General features: G+C 33.6%; 2 protein-coding genes across 12 annotated transcripts; one reads left to right on the forward strand and one right to left on the reverse strand.

Moving 5' to 3' along the window:
• Positions 1–103: 103 nt before the first annotated feature.
• Positions 104–24,004, reverse strand: LOC127061808 (venom acid phosphatase Acph-1-like). Of its 5 annotated transcripts, none has more exons than XM_050989178.1 (6): positions 23,543–24,004; positions 1,453–1,554; positions 1,108–1,373; positions 745–1,028; positions 469–674; positions 104–349 (listed from the first exon to the last, which is right to left on the reverse strand). In XM_050989178.1, exons 1-6 carry the CDS (start codon positions 23,552–23,554, stop codon positions 194–196), a joined length of 1,026 nt encoding a protein of 341 aa, XP_050845135.1. In that variant the 5' UTR covers positions 23,555–24,004; the 3' UTR covers positions 104–193. The 5 variants fall into 5 exon arrangements, with proteins under 5 accessions (XP_050845135.1, XP_050845137.1, XP_050845136.1 ...); XM_050989180.1 differs by lacking the exon at positions 23,543–24,004 and adding an exon at positions 9,118–9,255; XM_050989179.1 differs by lacking the exon at positions 23,543–24,004 and adding an exon at positions 2,735–2,872.
• Positions 2,226–21,117, forward strand: LOC127061804 (myosin-11). 7 transcript variants are annotated; one of them, XM_050989167.1, is made up of 17 exons: positions 4,864–5,006; positions 8,400–8,455; positions 12,050–12,276; positions 12,454–12,625; positions 12,742–12,881; positions 13,302–13,712; positions 13,803–13,832; positions 13,911–14,039; positions 14,128–14,478; positions 17,058–17,165; positions 17,293–18,549; positions 18,661–18,948; positions 19,035–19,259; positions 19,359–19,562; positions 19,629–19,860; positions 19,972–19,995; positions 20,273–21,117. In XM_050989167.1, exons 1-17 carry the CDS (start codon positions 4,879–4,881, stop codon positions 20,482–20,484), a joined length of 4,194 nt encoding a protein of 1,397 aa, XP_050845124.1. In that variant the 5' UTR covers positions 4,864–4,878; the 3' UTR covers positions 20,485–21,117. The 7 variants fall into 7 exon arrangements, with proteins under 7 accessions (XP_050845123.1, XP_050845126.1, XP_050845124.1 ...); XM_050989166.1 differs by lacking the exon at positions 4,864–5,006 and adding an exon at positions 2,226–2,390 and having other exon boundaries at positions 13,803–14,039; XM_050989169.1 differs by lacking the exon at positions 4,864–5,006 and adding an exon at positions 3,434–3,623 and having other exon boundaries at positions 13,803–14,039.
• Positions 24,005–24,085: the final 81 nt, after the last annotated feature.

The raw sequence follows: 24,085 nt of genomic DNA on the forward strand, positions 1-24,085 counted from the left end.
ACACTATACAGTTTATATAATTTATTATTCATCTGGGGATCATAATATGAATATTAATCACTTATTGTACAAATGTAATTATGTAAAAGAAATAACAAACGAATAATGCGCAAGATTTTTTATTAGTAGGCACTTCCATATATATATATTAGTTTTTATAATTTTTATATAAGTTTGTGGTATGTCTAACAAATTACATATTCGTTTGTGTTTTGTCACATATTATTTCCTCATTGGACGGAAGAACGGAAGCGATTATTTCCATAAATTCGTCAAATGGACATAATACTTGGCAATTTGGAATTTGGAGTTCTACTGCTTTTGGTGGAATACCTGTGTAATGAACAACCTAAAAATAACATTAATAAATAACATCAATTAGAAAAATGAAAGTAAAACGAATATGATATTGATATTGAAGATATTTACAAATAAGTGTTTTAGTTCTATTGTTTTAAAATTAAATACCTTAACATAGTAAGTCTGGTTAGCTTGAAGCAATTCTAATATAACAGCACTGGAAAAATTTGGAAGATGTGGTTTATACACATTTAAAACATTTAACATACTACCAATATTTGTTTCATGACCACTGTATAAATTCATCTTCCTTTTTATTAGTTTTCCATCTTTAGAAGCTAACATGTCTTCTACCATTTTTTTTAGCAATGGACCTAAAATATAAATCAATGTAAACCCATATTAATTTTTAAATTTATTTTTATATCAATGACATGTTTATACCTCCAAAAAGTCTTTTCAATTTAGTGTTTGAATTAGAAACTTCATAAGAATAAATGATGCCATCTTTCAGTTGGCCATCTGGAAATACAGAGTGTGTCCATTCAGGCAAAGGAAGATTCATCATCCATTCTGCCATAAGAACATTATATAAGGAATACATATCTAAAGGAGTGCTAATATTTTTACCACTCCACTTTGTCAAATTGGAGTTCATTTCACTAAATTCATTCATTTTCTGTATCACTTCAGGTGTTTTTAAAACTCTTTGGTATTCCTTTATATATCTATAAATAATCAAATCTAAAGTTTTATAAGAGTTAAGTGCAAATTTATTAGTATAGAATTTACATTTTCTAAACATACAAAGGACAATCCGTAGTTAATAAGATATTATCTTTAATCCAAGGATCATATTTGATAGGTATTGGTTGCCAATTTAAATCATTGTTCCATTTTTGAATATTATTGGGTGGAAACAATCCTGCAAGGACAAGTAATAACGACATTTTTGTTCTTGAGTAATCTGTCGTACGCGTTGTTATCAGTTCTGGTGTATAAATGTCACTCAAGAAGTTTTTATATCTTGATCTAAGAAATTGTCCTAATTCATATGCACGTTTTTTACCATTCTGAAATATTTAAACAATTTATATTTTTCGAATAATACATATTATAAATACTATGTAGCAATTTAATAAATCTATATACATTTGTCAATTCTCCAAAACCCATTGGATAAAAATCATATGCTTTATATGGATCATTTGGATATAATTCTTTATTTGGGGTTCGATCTCCATGCCTAAATACCTATAAAAAAAGGTATAACTTGTAATCTCTTATTCGTAAAAATAAAATTAAAGAACACTTAATGTTTTATGTTTTTACCACATTTACTAATCGAAGTTCTGGTTCCTTTGCATTGATACATATTGCAATAATAATTAGACTAATAATAATTATGTTAAAGGAATTAAACAAATTTTGTAGTATATTCATATTTAAATCTTACAATCGCGTTTATGTTGGTTCGTTGCAAAGTCGATGTATTATCACGTGAAATTAACTTAATCATTTATCATTTCCATATAGAAGACTTGAAGTCCTTTAGCTTACTGATAACAATCATTAAATACAAATATACTTTTTATAGAAGTATATGATTATATATGTTCATAGATACGTAAAAATTTTATCATTTCTAAAAAAGATTTATTACGACTTTTGAATACTGTTCTCTTATTGGCGATGAATAACTTTCAGGTGTAATAACTACAAGAATCATTATTATGCACACACAGTTTATTTAATAATTTATTATTTATATTTTATAAAAACTAAAAAAAAAAAACAAAGTGTATTCATAAAAGTATTGCAAAATATTTTAAGTTATATGGTTAAATCATTGAAATAAACTCTCATAAAATTTAGGTTTTTTTAAAGTTGGCAGCCGTGCGAATAGCTGTCGTACCGCGTCTGTGCATAAGATGACCGCACGGTAAACTATTGTTTTAAAATCTGACGGTTTAAGAAAAGTGAGTATTGCATCAATTCGAAAGGAATCTTCATGAAATTATATCTCAGGGTATCAAAAAGATGGCCCAATTTTTCGACGATACAGCTGCTGTATTGCAGTATTTTGATACGTGAGTAAATTACATTTTTCAACTGTTTTATTATACAAATATTCATTGTCTGAAGAGAATCTTGTTTCTTTCACAAATATATGGGACGTATTTAAGTTTTAAAGAAATATATATTTAATATATACACTTATATTTAATCTATAAGATATAACTTATGAAACAGGAAAATATGTTACAATATTAAAAAATATTATAACAATAAATTTTCTTTTAGACAATATATATTGTTGAATAAAAAGTATGTTATACTATAAGAAAAGAGTTAAAAGTTAAGAGCGAGTCGTATTCAGAAGATCATAAATGTCTCACATATGTTGATAATTCTTTCTACTCTATATACTTACATTTATATATCTGATAAACAACTGAAAATTGACTGAAAATTGACGCTTATACTGTCACTTGCCTTCTTCACAAGGTCTATAGCCAATAAATCTTGAATTCATTGATTGCTTACATTAACGCTTATTATCTATCTTGTAAAGGCAATAGGTCAGTCTTCGATATAGTGGTTTTCTAATCTCTTGTATATATACGTCAATTTAACTTCTATCAAAATCATGTTGAAAAACAAGTCCCCTTTTCCAATAAATATTACATTTAATTTATACGACTATGAACAATACTTTACAAATTCTTATTATTTTCCACAAATCTTTCTAACAGCGTGACGTCTACTTGTTGCTATCAAAGAAAAGAAAATAATAAAATTTTTATATAATCTTCACAAAATTATTAATATTTTTAGACATTAGTATTTATTAGATTAAATTAGATTACAACTTTATTAGGAATTATTATTATTACTTTATTACTCCTTTGCTTTTTAGTTTTCTCTTTCATTTTGTGTCTAATTCAAGAGATTCTTTCTGAGAGATCCTGTCTTTCCCTATCTTTTTTTTCTTTCTTTCTTTCTTTCTCTTTCTTTCTCTTCCCCCCACCCCTCTCTTTCTCTTTCCATGTCATTTCTGCTACGTGATTCTCCAGCTTTGAACCTCTCATCCTCCCCACCCTTCTGATCCCGCTCAGTATCAACCATGCCGCAACTCGCACCCAGTCGCATTTCGTACGTCGTTCGAACGAGTATATCATTAACGTGCGTTTTCGTGCTCGAGTTTTATCTCCGACGTATTTTCGAATAGACAAAGAAAGAAAAAAGATAAGAAGAGACAAAACAAGAAAGAAAAGAAAGAAAAAAAAGAAAACGATGTGCCGATCGAACTCGTGAACTCGGTCAGTGAAAGAAAAATATGGACATAAAATAGTTATTATCGTTATCATCGCGATGAACATTTTAATTCATCGTACGAGAATGGGACATAAAATGTTGTCAGTAAAGAAGAAATCTTTCTTCTTTAGGAGGATCATACGAAAGAACAAATCGTTTGTGACAATTGTTTACGCAATAATAGCTTTTTGACGCGATCGTCAGAAGACTTCGTCTTGTGTTTTTTGTGTTTCATTTGTTGACATCTTTTTTTTTCACCCTTCAACATATTTCTTTTCTTCCTTCTAACTAAATCCACCGAAGGAAAACTGCGCGCTATACTCGCCAGAAAACTTTTCGTTTTATCGCAGATTATTTTTCTCTTTCCGTCTTTAATTTTTATTTTTCGTTTTATAATTTTTTTGTTAAACTTATGAACTTGATAGATAAAACGAGCAAGTTCAACGAAACATGGGAGTGCTTTAATACGTTTGTGTGTGTGTGTGTGTGTATGGTATCGTGTATAGTGTATATATGTGTATATGTGTGTGCGTGTCGACAATTTGTGTTGAATCATCTGGAGAATTATCTCAAAGCGGATAGTTATCTCGATTGATCGGGTCCAGCGGCATAGCACGTCGAATGAAGTCGTCCATGTTAAAAGATTAACTTTAGACAAACAGATAGTGTAGACATTGAGTTTGTCTTTGGTTGCACGCATCGAATTCTGCTTTATGTGCATTTTTGCAACTTTTCTTTCAATGAACGTACGAGAAGTTCGAGAAACCAACAAATGATTACGATTTCTCGTAGTTGTGTGTTTGAAGAAAAAAAGGGACAATAAAGAAACAAGTATTTTCACGACGAAAAGTGCATATCATTATACGTATATATATATTTATGTACGTAATTGTGATCAAACGAGACTGATTGATTGATTTTTACGTTGAAAATTATTTCGAACTATAAAATTAAATTGTTAAAGTACAAGACGTTCAGTATTAAGAATAGACGAGTTATATATATATATATATATATATATATATATATATTTACATTACATTTTTTCTGTGTTAACAAGAATACGCGTGTACATATACATATACATACACATATACATATACATATACATATACATATATATACGCACGTATAAATATACATGTATTTTAATATAAATAACAGATAGATAGTTTCAACGTTATACTTTTACACGTAAACATACGAATTCCGCACGAACGTGTAATTCTTCTCATTGTTGTTATTATTATATTGTTATCAATGTTATCCAAAACACATCAACGCAAAATGTTTCTCGGTGGTTACGTCTACGGTAATCAGAACCAGAACAGTCCACCTTCTCCAGCCAGGGGTAGCATTTGGGGTAGTGCTTACAGTCCTTTTCGAAAGTAAGTTGGTAATGTGTTATATTTACAAATAATATGTTATCAATACCATCATTGTATATGTATTATTATTTTTATATACGAACATTGTGATATATTGTGGTGTTGGTATTAAAGAGGATTTGACGTTTAATTAATTCGACGTATGTTCATAATTAATATCTGTTTCGAAACGGATTGAATTTTTTCTGAATTTAATAACTTCGTTTTGACAATCGAACAAATCCTCTTCTTATTCTTTATCCATGTCCTTTTTTTTTTGGTTGAACTTTAAGACGTTGATTTTTTTTCTTTCTTTTTTTTTACTGATAATACAGCAAATCCGGTGGTCACTCAAATATATCATTCTGAACGAGATATTCAAGTGCTAATGTACTTACTGTCACACGAAAGATCAGCACGCTCGTTCAAACACCCACGCGAGAAAAGACACGGAGACGTCCAAGTCGTAGGGTTATAGGACGAAAAACGAACCGAGAGAACGAAGTTAATTGTTTAACTCGAAAGATAATTCGTTTAACGACCTGTTAATTAAAAAGACTTTGCATACACACCGTTGACCTGCATTTCTCTATCGTATTGTTCTCATCCAGCGAAGTGCTAAATTTGCTATATTTAGCGTATATATAATTATATAAATTATACATTTATAAGTCGCGTACGTCGCGAACAAGAGTTAGAAAAATTAGAAGCGTTAGTTAAGCTTATTAGGATAGAAAATATGATTCATTTTCTTTCAAGATCTTTCCGGACGCTCTCTTTGTTTGTTTGTTTTCGAGTTGTCATTGTTTCTTACACGTAATCTTATCTGTTTATAACTCAGAATAGTCAAAGAATCCTTAACGCGTAGACCCGTAAAATTTGTAAATATGTTTTTCAAGTTCGATTTCGTTAATTCATTGTAGTGATAAATTGTTTACGTCAACGGGAAGAAGAATCATTTTAACAATGTAGCATAAAATATCGATATATTCGATATATTATATTTATGAACGGGGTCGATGCGTTGCGTGTTAACAACGGCATAGTGGTCCATGGCACAGTTCTCTTTTTCTCTCTTTTCTCCTCTTCCTCTTCTCTTTCTCTTCTCTCACCGTATTGATTTCTTGCTTTTACCCTCCATCTTGTCAGATGATGGTCCTGTGTTGCATTTCACGTGTAACTTGTGACTTACTTTTCCTTTTTTATGTATGACGTGGAACATAATATAATGATAATTGAAAAAGAATTATTAAATATCGGACTTTCAGGATGTTTAGAAATGCAAGAGAAAAGCATTTGGATGCTGTTTATCAAAACGTAGGATACATGTTTTACACATCTTGAAACACATCTCTCTGTTGTGAGAGATGCGGAAAAAAGGGAAAGAGAGAGAGAAAGAAGGAGAGAGAGGAGAGAGGAGAGAGAGTGGGAGAGAGAGAGAGAGTGCGTGCGTGAGTGCGTGTAAGTAAGAGAGAGGAACACAGGAAACGACGGTAGAGGAAGGTAGAGGAAAGTTAGGGTTCGAAAGGGCAGACGCTAACATTAAATGTGCACAGGGCAAGCTATTTTTAAAACAGGCGCTTTGCTACTTTCAAAAGGATGCAACATCTTTATATTTCAAGAAAATACGTGTTAACATATTGAATGTTTCGTAATTTATCGGTCATTTATTATTGCATGGAGTATTTATTATTAAGAGATAGGATCCCCACTAAAGGATAAAGTATCATTTTTTAATTAATAAGAGAATAATTATATGTTTTGTGCTTATGTATTAATATGCACGCATATTACATGTTATACTTTTCTCCGTTCAATAATAATTTTTTTGGTTTTATCGGTATTATAACTAATATTTTATAAGTGTTTACGATGAATGCAATAACGTGGGTCGTCCATAGCCCACGCGGCCAGGATGGAAAGTTACGTGAAAATAGCCTGGCATCCGACGTGTGTTAATGACACGCGCTCACTAAAAAGTTTGTTTGCTTTTTATTTACGTCTATATACATAGATAACTTTAATCTGAAGAGTACTCTTTTCCTAATACGCATTGTTTTTAATGTTGAGAATATCGAATGCAAATAAGAAGATTGTTACAATTGAGTCATAGAAAATTGAAAGGTTCTTTTCATTATCTGATTATTTTCTATTTTTGATCAGAGTTTAGAAAACAAGAGAAGACAAACTTATTGTGCTCTTCTTCATTATTCTTAACTTGGCGTTTTACCAAATGAAATTCGCGTATTCAGATCTTTTCCTTGAGCTCTGACAAGCCGTTCGTTTCGCACTGGCATGAAGTCAAAAAATTATTATCCTTCTGTTCTAGAAGAAACGAAATGTCTCGAGTTTGAATAAGGGTCTATTTACGTATTTTCGAGACTTGGAATTTGAGTTCAAACTGATTGAATTTATTTGTCCTCGTAAGTAAATATGATGCATGATTATCGGTGCACATTAGTATTCTTTTATCACATTCGTTAGTAGAATTCTCGAAATGATCTCGCATTCCCAAGAAAGTCGACTAGTTGGTCGACATCAATCTGAGCTTTAGTGATGATGCGTTAGGTAGCACGTTAATTACTTACTTTGCATTTCAGCACGGATAGCACGTGTGTGTGTATCTACTACATCACCGAAATAGGTTTTGGATGAAATCTAAATTAAAGCTTTCTGGAAGTCCAGCGTTTCCTTATTGCTTTTAATGCCGTTTGCGATTGCCCGAGGATCCCACAAACTTCTGACTCGTCGCGTTCTCACGACATTAATTTCATACATGTGCAGCTCGAAATAGAATTTTAATGGTCGAACATTATTCCTACTTGGCGATCATCGTTCTAACTAGCATTAGATAATCGATCGAGTAGAAATTTGTTCGAGCCGCGAGAGAAATAGAAGAAGGATCTCGTACTCGATTCTTATACGCGTTATCCCTTTTTCATTTGAAATAGGACCTTCGAAATAGAAGAGAGAAAGAGAGAGGGACACTATCTTCAATTTGGTCCTTTTGAAAGTTCTGTCCGATTCGATACACGGTACGTACGTACGTGTCGTCTAATTCCCCGTCAACAGCACATGCCGACAATCCGTTTTCGGTTCTATTCCGAAAATAGACAGGCTTTGATTCGGCGCTATAGATCCCTGGCTCGTTATTTTCAGAGGGGAAAAACATGAAAAGTCAACCAGCAATGTCCTCTTGCTGTCACGTTTTACTACGTGACCGTGTCTGATTCAGATGACTCTTATTTAAAGACTTTGATTCTTTTTAAATTCTACTCGATCGGAGATACGTTTAGATACCTGATCGGTACCGATCGGGCCAGGTACGATTAAAACGAACGAAATCAATTCGTGAGGGTATACGTACGTTGAAGGTTCTTTAATTCTTATCTATTTATTTATTTTTTGTTTCAGTACCAACATGCCCCTGCAGGACATCACGATGAGCCAAACTCTACCATTGACAAATGGTGAGTGATATCACGTTGATGATAAAATTATCGATAACATTTATTTACCAATCGATTCTCAGGGTCTCACGTATAACCGGATATGAGTTTACGGTCTATAAACGAAGAAACAAATGATTTTGTTAAACGATCGCGAACGTATTACTGTAATAATCGTGATGCTTTATCGAGATGATTATGTTACTTATCGTGATGTATATCTCCTTGATAGAGATCGACTTCTTTTAATAACGTACCACTGATATATTGCAGATGACAATAGGATGATCAATTATCTCCCCCTTCCCCCTTAGCACACCCATCTTATTGCTCATTTCCGACGTAATTGACCCTTCATTGAGGTGTGTAATGCTGTGCCAGTCTACAAGCTACTTAATTTTCACGACTCGATGATGATAATCACAAGATATAGCATAATTTTTCCTTTATATAATAGATATTTATACATTATCTATCTAATAATAATTATTATAGGTAGTATAGAAAATCAATGAAAGAGTTACGAGTATGTCAAGTAATTAAGAATATGCGACCTCTTTTTTCTCGGATGAATTATTTTTTTTTATTAATACCTACGACGTCAACAACGACGACGAAGAACATCGCGAAGCGTAGTCTTGGCTGATGCGGTCGACGGAGAGAACGCTGGTGAGAATACTCACCTAATTGTACTCATCAAGATGAAAGAGAGGACAACGAACTTGCTTGCTAGTGGCTTGCACACCGGCTGAATCTGGTGTATCCACGGTATGGCGTAAATTTGGCCCTTAGTAGACGAATCTGTGCCAAATGTGTCGTTTCTTCTTTTGAACGCTCGATGCCGATAATATTTACGCGGTAACCGTCGACTTTAACAATCGAACGGCCTTCTACTCCCAAGTCTCTTTTATATCTTTACGTTTCTTGCCTCATAAATATTTATACAACGGGGAGGGCGAATAGGGTGCCAGATTCGAATCGATCTTTCTCCGATTCGCAGTTATTTGACTTTCGTTTTTCGCGCCTAAACCTACGGATTTACGAAAGACGTAAACGATATGTACATACATACGAGTTTCGCGTTCGTAATCGTTTTATTTAACGAGCCTCGAGTTTCAACCAATCGGAAATAACGGGGAGGTCTGATTAATGTCGATCGCGGGAACGCTATTAGGAATTTAGGACACCTGTCCCACGGCGCCAAGCGCCGCTATGGCTGGCGGCGAACGACTAAATCAGTTTTCATTCGAGACGATGGACCGAATTTGCGAAGTCAGTGAAAAAGATAAAGAAACCAGAAAAAAAGGAAAGAAGCGAAGTGTTACTTCATTGCGAGACGACGATCATTCGCCCTGTCAAAATTCGTTCATCGCGATCTCGGATTACAGGAAGCGGTGATCCATTTATTTTGGCGGTTCACAAACGTTTTTAGTGGTAAGAAGTGGGAGTGCGTCGCGACGCCTCGCGTATTTATTTCTGTAACACAGTGCTTGCCATGATCGTCGCCTGCGTTATTCTACGTTACTATATAGATGTGCATTGCTATGTAAAATCTACGAAATTCATAAAAATTTCCTATTCGTAAAAATAAACTATGGAGTACCGTTGAATGTAGGATATTAGATTTAACATTTAAATTTAAACGAGACGACCGAATTTCCTAGATTACATTAGGTAAAAAATAGATCGGACAACGATCTCGTGATTATTTGAAAATTCAACAAATCGATCGATTATTTCGAGAAATAGAGAGAAGCGAGTTGAAACGATACTAAACTATCCTACTTGGCAGTATTTGCCGTAGTTAAAATGCGTGGTAAAATTCTGATCGCCTCGGAATAAGTCGTAAAGTTATTATTTTTAACCACCGAAGACTGTCCAGCCGGTAGTCGTAGAATCCAATGGTGAACGTCGTTGCTGCGTAGATTCAGACTTCTTGGGAGAAGAGATGAAGTTCTTGTAAAAAAGGGTGGAACGCGATCGGAAAGTCTAGCATGGTTGCATGCTAAGATGATTTCCACGGTTTTATTGCGGGTAGGTCAGGCCAGATTGGAGAATTGCCCGCCAAAATAGACTGTTCAAACCGTTCCGGCCTAAATGTGTCATCTATAAATACGAGAGCTCGGTTGGTACAAGAGAAAGAGAGAGAGAGAGACAGAGAAGGCTTGGTACGCATCGATACACTTGCAGAGAAATTATCCGAGTATAATTCGCACATATTCGTGAGTCATACGTCGTTTCCCTGCACCTAGACACCTTGTCCCTCGGTCTTCTTCTTCTTCTTCTTCTTCATCTTCTGTTTTATTTTTTTGTTCTTTTTTTTTCTTTATTTTTCTTTTTTTTCGCTGTCTGAAACAAGCTTGTAAGCCGTCACTGTCGTTGACCGTTTCGTCGTTGCTTTATTATTAGACTCTCTCGATAACACCTCTCGAAGAATCATAGCGATTTATTTCTTCTTTTTCTCTCTCTTTCTCTTTCTTCCTTTTTTTCTTTCTTTCTTCTTTTTTTTTTTTTTAGTGTTCGAAGCACGGAGAGACAACGATCATCGAAAAGATATCTTTTTAAATGTTGGGAAAATGTCGTCAGAATTGAACTAAAATCGACGATTTTACGAATCTCGAGAACAGATCTTACCAAAAATACCGCGTCCTTGGGAGTCATGAAAAAAATCTACGAACATGTAGTTTCCTCGGGAAGCTCTTGAAAGATAATATATATGTACAAATATACATAGGTATCTTCTTTCCATGCGAACTCTCCATGTAGACCTTAGATAAGCTTAGGCTTTTAGAATTAGAAAATCGGACGTGCTTCTTCGAACTCGTAACCTTCAAAAACAAACGTCCAACGTGATGCGATATAGATTCGAAATATAATTTTAACCGCAGATTGTCTTACGGCGCAATCTTTGGCTAAGACGATCGTTCGTCGTTTCAGTTCCGATTCGTGCTGTCGATCGTATAGAAATTTGTTTCTCTTTCTCCTTGTCTCTTTTCTTTTCTTCGTTTCTTTCTCTTCAAAAAGAAAGAAAGAAAAAAAAATGTATAGTCTATAGAGTGTCTAAGAAAATAATCAACGTGATATGGACGTAAATATGTAATAAAAAAGAAAAAATAAAAAGAGAGGAAATCTTGGTGGATGTTTTGTTCCTTGTGGTATGGGATGTGGTAGGTCAAGGTTAGATCTTCCATCGATCTTGAAAGACAACGAGGATAAACCCATAAGGATCGAGATTAAATTCGGTAAGATAATTTTACTTATCGATATAGACACGATTCGAGCTTTTAATTGATCAGAAATTATTCATCCATCATGAGACGCATGCGCGATCGAGATATTCGATCATCGAGATATAAGAATCACGAATGAAATGGAAATAAAATCACAATGGCGTCTTCCGTCTCTATGACGGAATAACGAAGGATCGCAAGTTTGTAAGATCGTAAGTTTGGAAAATAGTAATCGGAGAAATCTTAGAGAATGATCTTGGTCTTACGAAAGATGTATTTCGATCGATTTAGCGATACATACATGTATATTGAAGACGATGTTCGAGTTTCCGAGTCGAGTGCTCGAGTGTTATCTAACGCGTTGATTTTTCGTGTCATGTTGCAGGTACAAGTTCAAAATCACCTGGGAAAACTTCTCCTGTTAGCGGTATTGAGGGTGTACCAGGAATGGCATCAGCGGGGGTGGGAAGAACGATGAAAGAGTATGAAGATCAGCTCGGTGCTTTGAAGAAAGAGAATTTCAATCTGAAATTGCGAATATATTTTCTCGAAGAACGTATGGGCATTACTTCCGCCGACGAGGGTGCGATTAAAAAGAACATCGAGTTAAAGGTCATTATCCGAGTGCCAAGTAGTAGTTGTCCATCGATCGTTGAACTCGCGTTCGTTTTTTTGCATTTATATAATATACCTATAGAAACCAATGTCGTTGATAGTGAAAAGATCGATGATGCTATCTATAGAGATGTCTAACTAATGGAATATATATATATATATGCTACGCTTTAGGTCGAAATCGAATCGCTTAGGAAGGAGTTAGCTGAGAAGCAGGAACTTCTTAGCCAAGCGGCGAAGGCATTTGAGTTGATTGAGGAACAAAAGGAGGTCTCCTCGCGAAATCAGGCACAATATGAGCAATCGCTTGAGAAGGAACGTGAAAGGATCGTGCAATTGGAGAAAGGTCGGTAATAATAGTTCAATTGTAATTTATATTTATCCTTATGAAAAGGGTGTTAAGTGAATTCGTTCGGTTGTATTTTTTATTCTTTTTTCTTCCCTCCTTTTTTTTTTTACCAGAACTCGAGGAATATCGAGAAAGAGCAACTGACGCTTCAGTTTTTTACAAAGAAGCGTTTGGTGTTACACCAGAGAAAGCTTTAGAAAATGAAGAAAAGCTTCATCAAATGGAAGAACTCGTTGCATCCCTCGAGGCGGAGGTAAGCGTTATTAAAAATCGTTTAATTAAATTCTATAATATTCAAATGACGACGGACGTTCAAACGATATTTCCTCGATGTATCTATTCGCAACGTAGTTGTAGTAAACGGCAGTGCTAACGGTCACTTCCTTTTGTTACCACAAATGTAACGCAGCTCGATAAGCTGACTGTTAAAAAGAATTAATCAGTATGCTGCTACTCGCTGAAGAGATTGCAAACACGTTTCTACGGAACAAACATTCTTTTGTGAACATTTATCATCCGTTTCTTCATTTACTCTGTTTTAAGATAAGAACCTTCATTTGTACGTTTAACGCGTTTGTAAGAATAAAATCAATGAATTTCCCGTTAATCGTTCGAATAAATTTATCGGCTATTCGTTAGATCGATCAGCAAACGTATGAATTATTTTGTTTAGGTAAGACAAATAAGTGCTAGCTTAGAAGAAGAACGTGAATGGGCTCAAGAATTGGAAAGCGAAAGGGATCAATTTAGAGATCGTTTAGGGACAGAAATACAAACGAGAGAAAATCTGGCTACCGAAAGACTACGAGATATGGATGAATTAAGAGAACGAGTTAGAGAATTGGAGGATCAAGTTTTTAAAAAGGATAGCATCGTACAACAATATAAAAGTGAAATAAGTGAAAAGGAGAGAGCGATTAAGGAGAAAAATACGTCACTGGAGGAAAAGTGTAGGGCGTACGAGGAAATATGTGCGGTTTCTGATAGAAGGAAAAGACAGATCGATCAGTTGAGAATGTCTGTAAAAGCAAGGGACGACGCTCTGACTGATCTAAATAATAAACATCGTGCTCTTTTATCTCAGGTGAAGAAACATTTTTTTGTTTTCTTTTTTTTTTTTTTTACAAATTCCAGGGTGAGCATTTATTCTTACATTCGGTTATTCCTCTTCCAGTTTGAAAACGGCTATACAAAACGATCACCGGTAAGCAGCCCCTCGACAGTAAGTCCATTTATAGAATCCGTGTCGCCAAGGATGGCACAAAAACTAACTTGTCTGCAGGGTTCAACGAATAACGACAGCGCTGTGTTTGGACGGGAAACGAACAAGGAAAGATTCATCAAAGTTAAGTCGCCTACAACAACCACGATAACCAGTATAGATGAAACGGAAACTAAAGAGTTGGCGAAGGTAGATCTTCACGAGTCTAAAAATGTTCTCTTTTTTTTCTTCGTTTTGTATTCATTTTGTTAATGTGCAAATGAATCTCTATTGACAGGAATTGGAAGAAAAGGATCAAGAGTTGAAGCGACAGGAGGAAGAAAAGAAACAGTTGATATTGAAATTATGTAATCTGCAGAAGCACGTAGAAACGACGGATCAAGATTTCAAAAAAATGGAAGGCGAACATCAGAAGGCGGTTAAGATGATTCAAGGGTTTATGGGGAGGCAACAACAGATGGAGGATAAAATAGCGAGGAAAGAACGGAAGATAGCGGAATTGGAAGCTATACTGAACAGGTCATCTGGACACGAGGATGGAAAAGCAATAAGAAGACGTGATGGGTCTGCCAGAAAGGATTACAATGTTGAAATTACAGACAATCCAGAACGAGACGATAGCAATCAGGTCGATATTACAATTTATGGACTTTACTCGATTATCTCTACGTTTTTAAATAAACACACCTTAGAGAGGAAATGTTGATCTGCAAACTTCAAAAAAGTCGATCGTTGTAAGATAAAATACCAATATCGAAGTAAAGTTTATGAAACGTAGAGATATCATTGTATAGAAGCAAGGTTACAATCTCTATTTGAATTATAAGAACAAATGCATGACTCAGTACATCAAACTTTTCTGTTTCTTTCAGAATCACTGAATTTTTCTTCTTCTACTTCTCCTTCTCTGCTTTATGCCATCACTACTAGCAATGCATGACAATTACTGCTATGAACATCATTCATTATTGTGACTGCCTTGCAGCATAAACAGGCAATAACGTATTTATTTAAAAAAAGAAATGCTTTTCAGTAAATATATAGTCACATATAAATTACGAAAATATAGACATTCTCTAATCTATTTCATATTAATTAACTCCGTGCATCATTATTTTTTTAATCATTTTCTGTGCTCTCTTATATGTGACTATATTGATCGCAAGACTTAGCACTTTTTGAAGTATAATTCTCGATAGTTATTCAGGCGTTTTCTCATTTGAATGAATAGTAAACTTCGAGAATTTGTATATTAATCATCTTTGGTTCAAATGCGATTCTGTGACAAAAAAAAAAAAAAAATCAATGAAGAGTTCGTACTTACGAATGTAAAAAGGAAAACTATTACGATTCATAAAATCTTCATTTTCGATTAAATTTACAGTGTCAATTAGATCTATTAAAGCACACAAAAATGCCAATATTATATTGTAGATTTTTATCCGTCCGTTCGTGAATATTTGGATGTTGTAAATAGTCATTAATTTATTTTTGACACATTAAAAATAGTAACCAAAATATCTTGTGTATTTTTTTTTTTTTTTTTTTTTTTTTTCATTGTATCGTTAGAAAATTTGGGGAAAAATTGGGCATGTGGAGAGATCCAAACAAAAAAAAAAAAAAAGAAAAAGAAAGAAATAGTATCATATACGAGCTACATTAGACATCACATTTTTTGTTTATTATTTTATTCTTTTCTTCTATTTGCTCTGATAAAAACTTTCACGAACGTTATACTTCTTCAGCATGAATCCTACTCACATGTGTCGATATATTGTCGATAATATAATTATGAGGCCGATGACGTAATTAAAAAGAAAACCAAAAGAAATTACGAAATTTCCTTAAGAAATATCGTGCAAAATCACGTGATGTCCGGGGTTCATGGAATCTCGGCGATACCAAATTGAAAGCACGCATGCCGTCTAATAATAGTGATCGTGTGTCCCAACTCTTGCAGTCCACGCTCGGCAGTGTTCGCACGAAAATTCATCTCGACTGGTTAATCACCATCGTGTGGTTTACCTTCAACGAACGAACGACCAATAAGAATAAATTAATTAAAACAAAAATCACGCACAGTTCGTTACGCAGTTCTTAACGTCGCGTGTCGTCGAAAAAACAAGGAAAGGCTTTCTCTCTCTTTTTTTCTTAAAAAAAAAAAAGAAAGAAAAAGAAAAAAGAAAAAGAGGAGACTCGATGTTACATTTCGAGAATAAGAAAAAAGAATTGTTTTATCAATTAATGTGTCTATTATTCAAGTAGAACAATAGCAACGATCGTTCTTATTGGTAGAATCATCACGCTTCGAACAAAACGATAACGAAGTACTACGGTCATTCACAGTGCTAATTACATTTTAGCACTTGCGTTGAATACCATTTGGGATTCGATCTTTTTCTTTTCCTCTCTCTTTATTTATTTTTTTTCTATATTTTTTTTTTGTATGTTCTTGATTGTCATTCTATCTTTGACGATTCGAAAGTTAAACTTAGTACGGGTAAAACATGTTCTCCTGTTTGTGTGCCTCAATGCGGATGGAGGTAGGTGTATCACGGTATCAAACATAAGTTGATATCGTCTAAACACTGGACAATCACATCGACAATATAATCTTGTTTTTGTTTTTTGTTTTTTTTTTTTCTTAGATACATTCACGTTCTTTTCATTATTTTTTTTTCTTCACTTTTATTTTTTTTTTCTTATTGAAGCGAGCATATTTTAAGGTGCATTGCAGGCAGGATACTTGTTTTATACATGTGTACAAAAAAAAAAGAAAAAAGAAAAAAAAATTGAAATAAAATTTAATTTTAATTACTACCCAGATAGAATTAGATATGGAGTTGTTTTCAAGAGAACAATCGATAGGAATTACAAATTGAATCTTTTTCTTTTAGGGCCCAGCCGTTATCACGATTGTTCCCCCGCGCTCTTGGCCAAAGAAAACGAAAAATTAATTCTCGTTGAAAAATCGAATTCCAGTAGACTACATCCTCACTTTTTGTTATATAATAATGATAATTAAATAGAAATAGAGAATTTTTAATTTTCTTGCCCGATCTTCTCAATCGAATACGAACTGCTCTCATTTCTTTCTGTAAAACTCATCCCTGTAATTAAATCTGTTTTTTCAATAAAATAAAGTCTTTCGGTCTATACTGGCCTGTTTGAGTTTTATTCATGGTGAAAATGCTTTTCTATGTGCAGCAACGGTTTGAGGAAATGGAAGCCAAAATAAACGACCTGCGAGATCAGATAGAGACAATCAAGGCGGAGAAACATCGTCTGGAAAAGCAAATACAGGTCGAATCAGAGGTATGTTTATTTCTCTTTTTGTTTATTTTCCTAAATCCAACTATTCGATTTTTTTCGAGATATTTTTTTCCTCTCCTCTTTGCGTTTCGTAGTAGATTAAAAAAAAACAAAATTTTTCATTTCGCAGGAGTTACAGGAACGACTCAACGACAAAGATCAACGAATAGAATCTTTAGAAATAGAAAAGAATACGATGAAGGAAGAATTGCAAGATAAGATCATCGAACTCGACAAGTTGAAAGAAACTATCGTGGAAACTCCGACTAACGAATTCTTCGAATCTTCGGAGCAACAGAAATTGATTCGAGAACTTCATTCGCGTAACACAGAGATCGTTGAGAAGAATCAGAAGATCGAACAACTGACCAAAGAGTTGCAAGTGAAGACACAAAATCTTCAAAAGTTGGTGAATACCGAGTTATGGAGTAAAAACAAAGAAATCGCTAAATTGCATAATCACATGACCGCAAGCAATCAATTGGATAGAAGCCGAAGTAAAACTGATATTCCTCAGGAAAGTGCTAGTACACATTTGACAACTCTTATCAAGGAATTAAATGAGATTGGCATTAAAGTATCCTTTACCAATGAAGTCATTCAATTGAATTACGTAAATGGAAACGAGTCGATAGACGTTAAAACGATGATCGAGTACGTTCAGAAATTAGTAGAAAAGAAGAACGAATTGGAAAAAGAAGTGGATTACCTTAATTGGTTGAAACTGGTCACAAAGCCTGACATTGCTGCAGAAATTGATGGATGTGAGAATGAAAGTGAGAGAACGAGAAGATATTGCGAATTGTTACGCGCTCATTTAAAGGATCTCGTGAAATTGATGAAGGATATCCTTAAGAACGCGAATCACGTTGATGCGATTAGTCGTGAACATAATAAAATTGTATTGGACGTACTCCTAAGTTCGAATATATTTTCCGATGATTTTGCACAAGTTCTTGAAGGGATGACCAAAAATGTTATGACGTTTGCTACTAAAAAATCGATCGAAAACAATGAAAAAACCGATAGTGCCGTGAAGAAGAGTTATTCCGAAAATATTTTGGATCTAGCTAAAAATCATACTACAACGCAATCGGATTCGGAAGCTTTCTCGGAACCTGATAGAATAGTATCCATGGCTAGGATCGGTTTACAAGAAACTCAGCACAAATCTACGAATCGCTCTAGATTTAGCAAACATACGAAAACGTTCAGCGATTCGGAGGATTCGATGGATTATATACCATATCATAAAACTTACCAAGATGATTTACACGATCTGGATGCGAATCATCATATACAGGAACTTAAGGAAACAAATAATCTTTTGTATTCCGAATTGAGCGCTCTGAGGAACGATCTTACTACAAAAGTTTCCTATGATATCGTATGTAATTCATTTTTCTCCTTCATTCATTTCTTTTTTTTTTATTCTTATTTTAAAATCTATTTTCATGCCACACGTGTGTATGTGTATTATTTCTTTTCTATCTTTTAGATATTCGATGAAAAGCTGGTACCGCTCATTTTGAAGCTTGAGAAATCGCAAAAAGTTTGCGAAAGATTGCAATCGTCGTTAGAAAAAAGAATACACGAGTGTCATGTTTTGAGAAGAGAGAGTAAACAGAACAGTATACGTAAAGCACAACTGGAGAAGAAAATAGTCGATGTGGAGGGTATGGTCGCTGAAATGACTAAACAAAAAGCTGAACTCTTGCAGTATAAAGAAAACACGGAGAAGAAGACAGCGGAGATGTTAATGGCTCTTAAAAGAGAAAACGACCGAGTAATTAATGTTTTGTTTTCTCTTTAATTACATTTAATTTTAAATGATCGAACTGTATTATAATCGTTTTGATATACGTATTTTAGTTGAGATCAAAGATCAGAACGATGGAAGAAGACAACGAAACCGCCAAAGCGAAGATATCAGCCTTGACAAAAGAATTGGATCACCTTACTCTTTTGCACAGTCAAATTCTCGTCGAAAATACGAAGCTGACTAACGAGAAATTAAGACTTGAACAAGAAGTACGAAAAACGGATAACAGATACGATATGGCTGTTCGTTTAATGCAAGATAAATTTAATAAAGAGGTATATCCTTATTAAATTATTTTTTATTTTAATTATGACTTTTTTTTTTTTTAATAAGTACTATTCAACATGACACGTATGAACTTTGTTTTTGCACAGATCTCAGATTTGAATCAAATGAATGATTCCCATAGAGCAAGAGTGGAAGAACTCGAAACTACTAATAAGGAACTTCGAAGACACGTTGCTGTTTGTGAAGCTAGCGATTCGGCACCAAGTTCGAGTGGTGTTTCTTCTATACCAACAGATACCACGTTGAAACAGACATGCGAAGATATTATTCAAGAATATCAAACCTATAATGTAAGCATTTACAAGTCTTTTAAGAAAAGAACGTGTTTGACCAATCATTTTTTATAATTATTATAGCCTTCGCAATATTGGCAACCAATAAATTACCAAACTCTTGGTGGACGGAGTAAATCTAGTTGTTCACCTGATTTGGGCATTGAGAGTGATGCAGCAGTTACCACAGTAAGACCACTACAAGATACTTTGAAGATTACCGAATCAATGACTAACTTACTCAGCGATGATGACAACGGTAATAGAAATACTGCTGCTCGAGAGGTAGACAGCGATAGTCCATTGCCAATCGAAGGTACGTTCAAATTTATTAGATTTAACTTCGAGATTCTATACTCTTTTTAACGAAGCTCATTCATATATATAAAACAATCTCTTCACTAATAATATCTTATTGCTTTTATAGCAATTTTAGCTGGACATAAATATAGTATGTATCTCAGATAAACAATTTAATTGTTGTGCTTTGTAGTCTGTCTATTTAGTTTAGATAAAAGTTAGCGATCAGTGCTTGTTTCTTTTCGTATTTTCAGCGTCTTATATATTTTTAGTTAACGATTTAATATTATTCAGAATATACTATTTCTGCTTACATGTAAAAAATATGTTACGGACTGCGAAAATATGTTCGCTTACTGCGTTTATGAGCTCATTTGGTATTAAAATGTTGAATTATAATTAGTAACATTTATTGGTAAATCTTCTAGGTCTTGACGAAATAGAAGCACTCAAGCAAGAAAATGAAATGTTAAAACGAAGGTTAATGAAAACGAGAAGAGCTCTCGAAGATACGTTTCAACACTTATCGACTTCGAATAAGAACAAAAAGAATGTTGAAAAGGCAATCACTAAGCAACTGATGATTACTAAAAGTATATTAAAGAAAACGAGAACGTACGATGAACCATTGGAGAACTAAAGAAAAATAAATATGAAAACCAAAACAAATTTAATATGTCTGTAGAAGAGAACGCAGATACGAAATGGATAAGGTTTTACTTAACCGATTTGCGTTAATCTTCATATTGTCTGCATACATCGTCCAGTTTTTATTATTACCTATTTTTTAATCCAACTGCTATACTATTCTACAGACTGTTATTACTTTTTTTAACGAAACATTTCGAAGTGACACGTATAATGTTACGAATATTAATAACAGCAATATTCTATCATTGTAATTTTTGTAAAACACAAAAAAAAGAAATATTTTCTTACTACAACGAAATGTTTTCGAAAGGAAACGAGAATGAAATCATTTTTGTGCTTTTTAAAATACGCGACTGTATAATACGATATTTGTATATACTTATGCAGAAAGATTGCACGCAAAATATTGTATAAATTCTTTTTGATTTATACATGTATTAGTGACAGTTCTTTCCTTTTTTTTTCCGCTACAGAATAAGTTCTTCGTCAGGAACTTATTCTTCAATTAATTATTTTATCTATTACATGGAATCACACTCGCGAGTTTAAAGGTGTGTATCATTATATGGCATCTGTATATAGTCTTCATAAATAAAGTGCCATTGATATTTGCGGTTTGAAATATCTCTTTTTTCGTTATTTAGACGCATTTATTCCTATTCTTTATTTCTATTTCTCTTTACACAGAAAATATTATACTAAATTTTTAATTTATGGACAAATGCTTCGTCGAGATCGCGCTTCATTACCGAAACAGCTTGGTATACGAATAAAATACGAATTAACATAGATTATGATAAATTTTTATTATCACTTGATGACTAGATAATAATATAAAGATCCGTAATAACCGATTTCGGTGAAGTTGCGAACTGCGATAATCACACGCATATTTTTGTCCGTCATGTTCGGTGAGCAGCACAAAATCAGCTTTTTTTTTTTTTCATATTGTACAACATTTCACTCTTAGTCGTTTAATACATCTTTTTTAACGCTTTTCTTCGCTTCTTTCCTCATGATAATTGAATTTGTAGGCAGAATGATTAGGAAGAGGGGTATACGTATATACAATTCTACAGTGACACTTTTTCAGTAGCACGCTGCTATATATGATCAAGAACTGTAATCAAAATCTGATTGCAATTACGATGATGAGTGTTTTTTTTTTATTTTTTTTTCCTTTTCTTTAGAATGAAATAAGACGAAACAAAAACAATTAATTTACGTACAAAAAAGATCCCAGTTTGATTTCTCGAGGTCGATCGATCGTTTCGTGAAGACTACGTGTATCCTGAATATGTCTGTCTTTTCTGGAATTAGATATCTTATCTTGTTCGAGTTAACCGCAGATAGATTCATGATTCTTATATATTTTAATTTATATACCAAATATAATATACCACGTACGTATATAGAACATCAAATGAGTTACTGCAATTAATACGCACAGCAGTATTTTAGAGAGCTGGTATTATAAAATAAATGAAAGAATTCATTGAGCAAATTTTATAGAAGAGATACGAATCGATAAAGATTCAGTTTCGATTACAGTTCCTGCATGTAATATACGCGATTAAATGCTTCATTTAATGATACGAGACGCACGTAGAATTATCATCGATAAACTTGTAGAAAATCCGATGATTGTGCGGAAAGAGATCCCTTTTATTTTATTATTATTATTTTTTTTCCTTTGATTCGCAACATTCTCGCGCCTTATCTATGTGCATAATAAAATTCATCTGTGTACTTTTATTTCTTTCATTCTTTTTCTCTGTCTTTCTTCGTTTCTTTGTTTTCCTCGAAGAACGCGTATAAAATTTGAAATAACTAGAAGGAACAAAAAGATCTTTATATCATTCGCCGGATTTTATTTCTCGATATTATTCACGATCGATCGAAACCAGCGCGATTATTTTGATCATGTATATATTTTCGATTTTCACTTTCTACAAACTAATTGCAATTTTGATTATCACGATTTGTTCAACCTGTTTGTCCCAGTATGATCGATCGCAAATTTTTGCGAACGAGTAAGATTTGATTTTATTACAAATACCAACGAAGGGATCTGCATTATCGACTCTTGGATTTATAATTTAGACAATTATAAAATAATAACTTTGATCATGGAATATATCCTTTGTACTATTTTATGTAAATGAAATGACTAAACGTTCTAACTTTTGAAACGTGTAAACGATTAAGAGATAATCCGGATGGTGAAATAATCGTGCTCATCGATTCTCAGAAAAGCATATCTTTTGTAAAACACATATCTTCACCTATAAATCGTGTTTTACTTTTGATTACAAATTCTCATAAGGATTAATACTTGATTTGTTAATCAGACATCCATTTATAATACTTATTTTGCAAAGAAAATTATTGATCATCGATACGACACTCGTTCGAAGATAACTACAGTTTTCTTCTGAATGTAATCTTTTAGAATTTGTAATCAATGCATTTCTCGAAACGCAATAAGAACATTTCGATTTTTCCTGTTTGAAATATTGTATCAGGATCAAAATCAAAGGATCAATGTGCAAATCGATTACCAGCTCCATGTCACTTAGAAATTCGGGCAAAAGATTCAATTAAAAATTTATCACTTATACGGAACACACGATATTAAATACAAGAAGTAAATAGGTACTTCGGGGAAATAAAGACGTATCTATTAAGAAACGGCTTCTATAGGTAAAAGTATCGATCGTTTTACTCTCGATAAAAACGTGGAATGTTAAAATATCTTTCAAAATAGACCGATTAGGTTACCAGAAGATACAAACTTTTTCTAATTATATCGTCAAATGGAAAGAAAACATTCCATAAGATATTTGGACTATTCCATCGAAATAGTCACAAAATATGGCTACGCGATTTTTCTCTCTCTTTCAAAGTCTACGACACTCCGAGCTACGCAAGAATTTCCACGAAAGCTGACTTCGATAGTTATACACGATCAATACCTTGAAAGAGCTACGGGCTCGATAACGATAGATAAATAGATACGTTCGTGCATGTTCGTGTACGTTACTTACGCGACAGTTCATCGATGCTGAAATTTCCAGATTACATCTCCCGAAATATTACGCCGAAATTCATTTATCACAAGTCGAATTTAATACTCGCGATGAGTCTCCTTTGATTTCCGTCGTGTTGTCGTTAGATTGCAGGCGATTGATGGTAGGAGCGCTTCACTTTTTCGCATTTGTTTGAACGGAAAAAACCAACGTTAACACTTCTTAAGATTGAGTTTGATTGATCATGAGAGAGTCAAGCTATCGATCGTTAAGATTTCGTACTTGAATTTTGCTTGTTTTTTTTTCTTTTCTTTTCCAAGCACTTCATCGTTCGATACTCTTACAATTTTTACATTTTACATATAAATAATACTTATATGACGTCAAATATACAGACGAAATAAGAGAACGTCGATCGCGATTATTACGATAAGATTCATTGCTATCTTTCATTATAGAAACGTTTCAATTACTGGCGCGCGAAAGAACGGTGCGTTCATAAATCTATTTCATCGTTCATGCGATGCTCTCGAATAGACGAATACCAAAGTCACGAATATA

This window comes from Vespula vulgaris, chromosome 2 (assembly GCF_905475345.1).
Source record: "Vespula vulgaris chromosome 2, iyVesVulg1.1, whole genome shotgun sequence".
Lineage (NCBI taxonomy): Eukaryota > Metazoa > Arthropoda > Insecta > Hymenoptera > Vespidae > Vespula > Vespula vulgaris.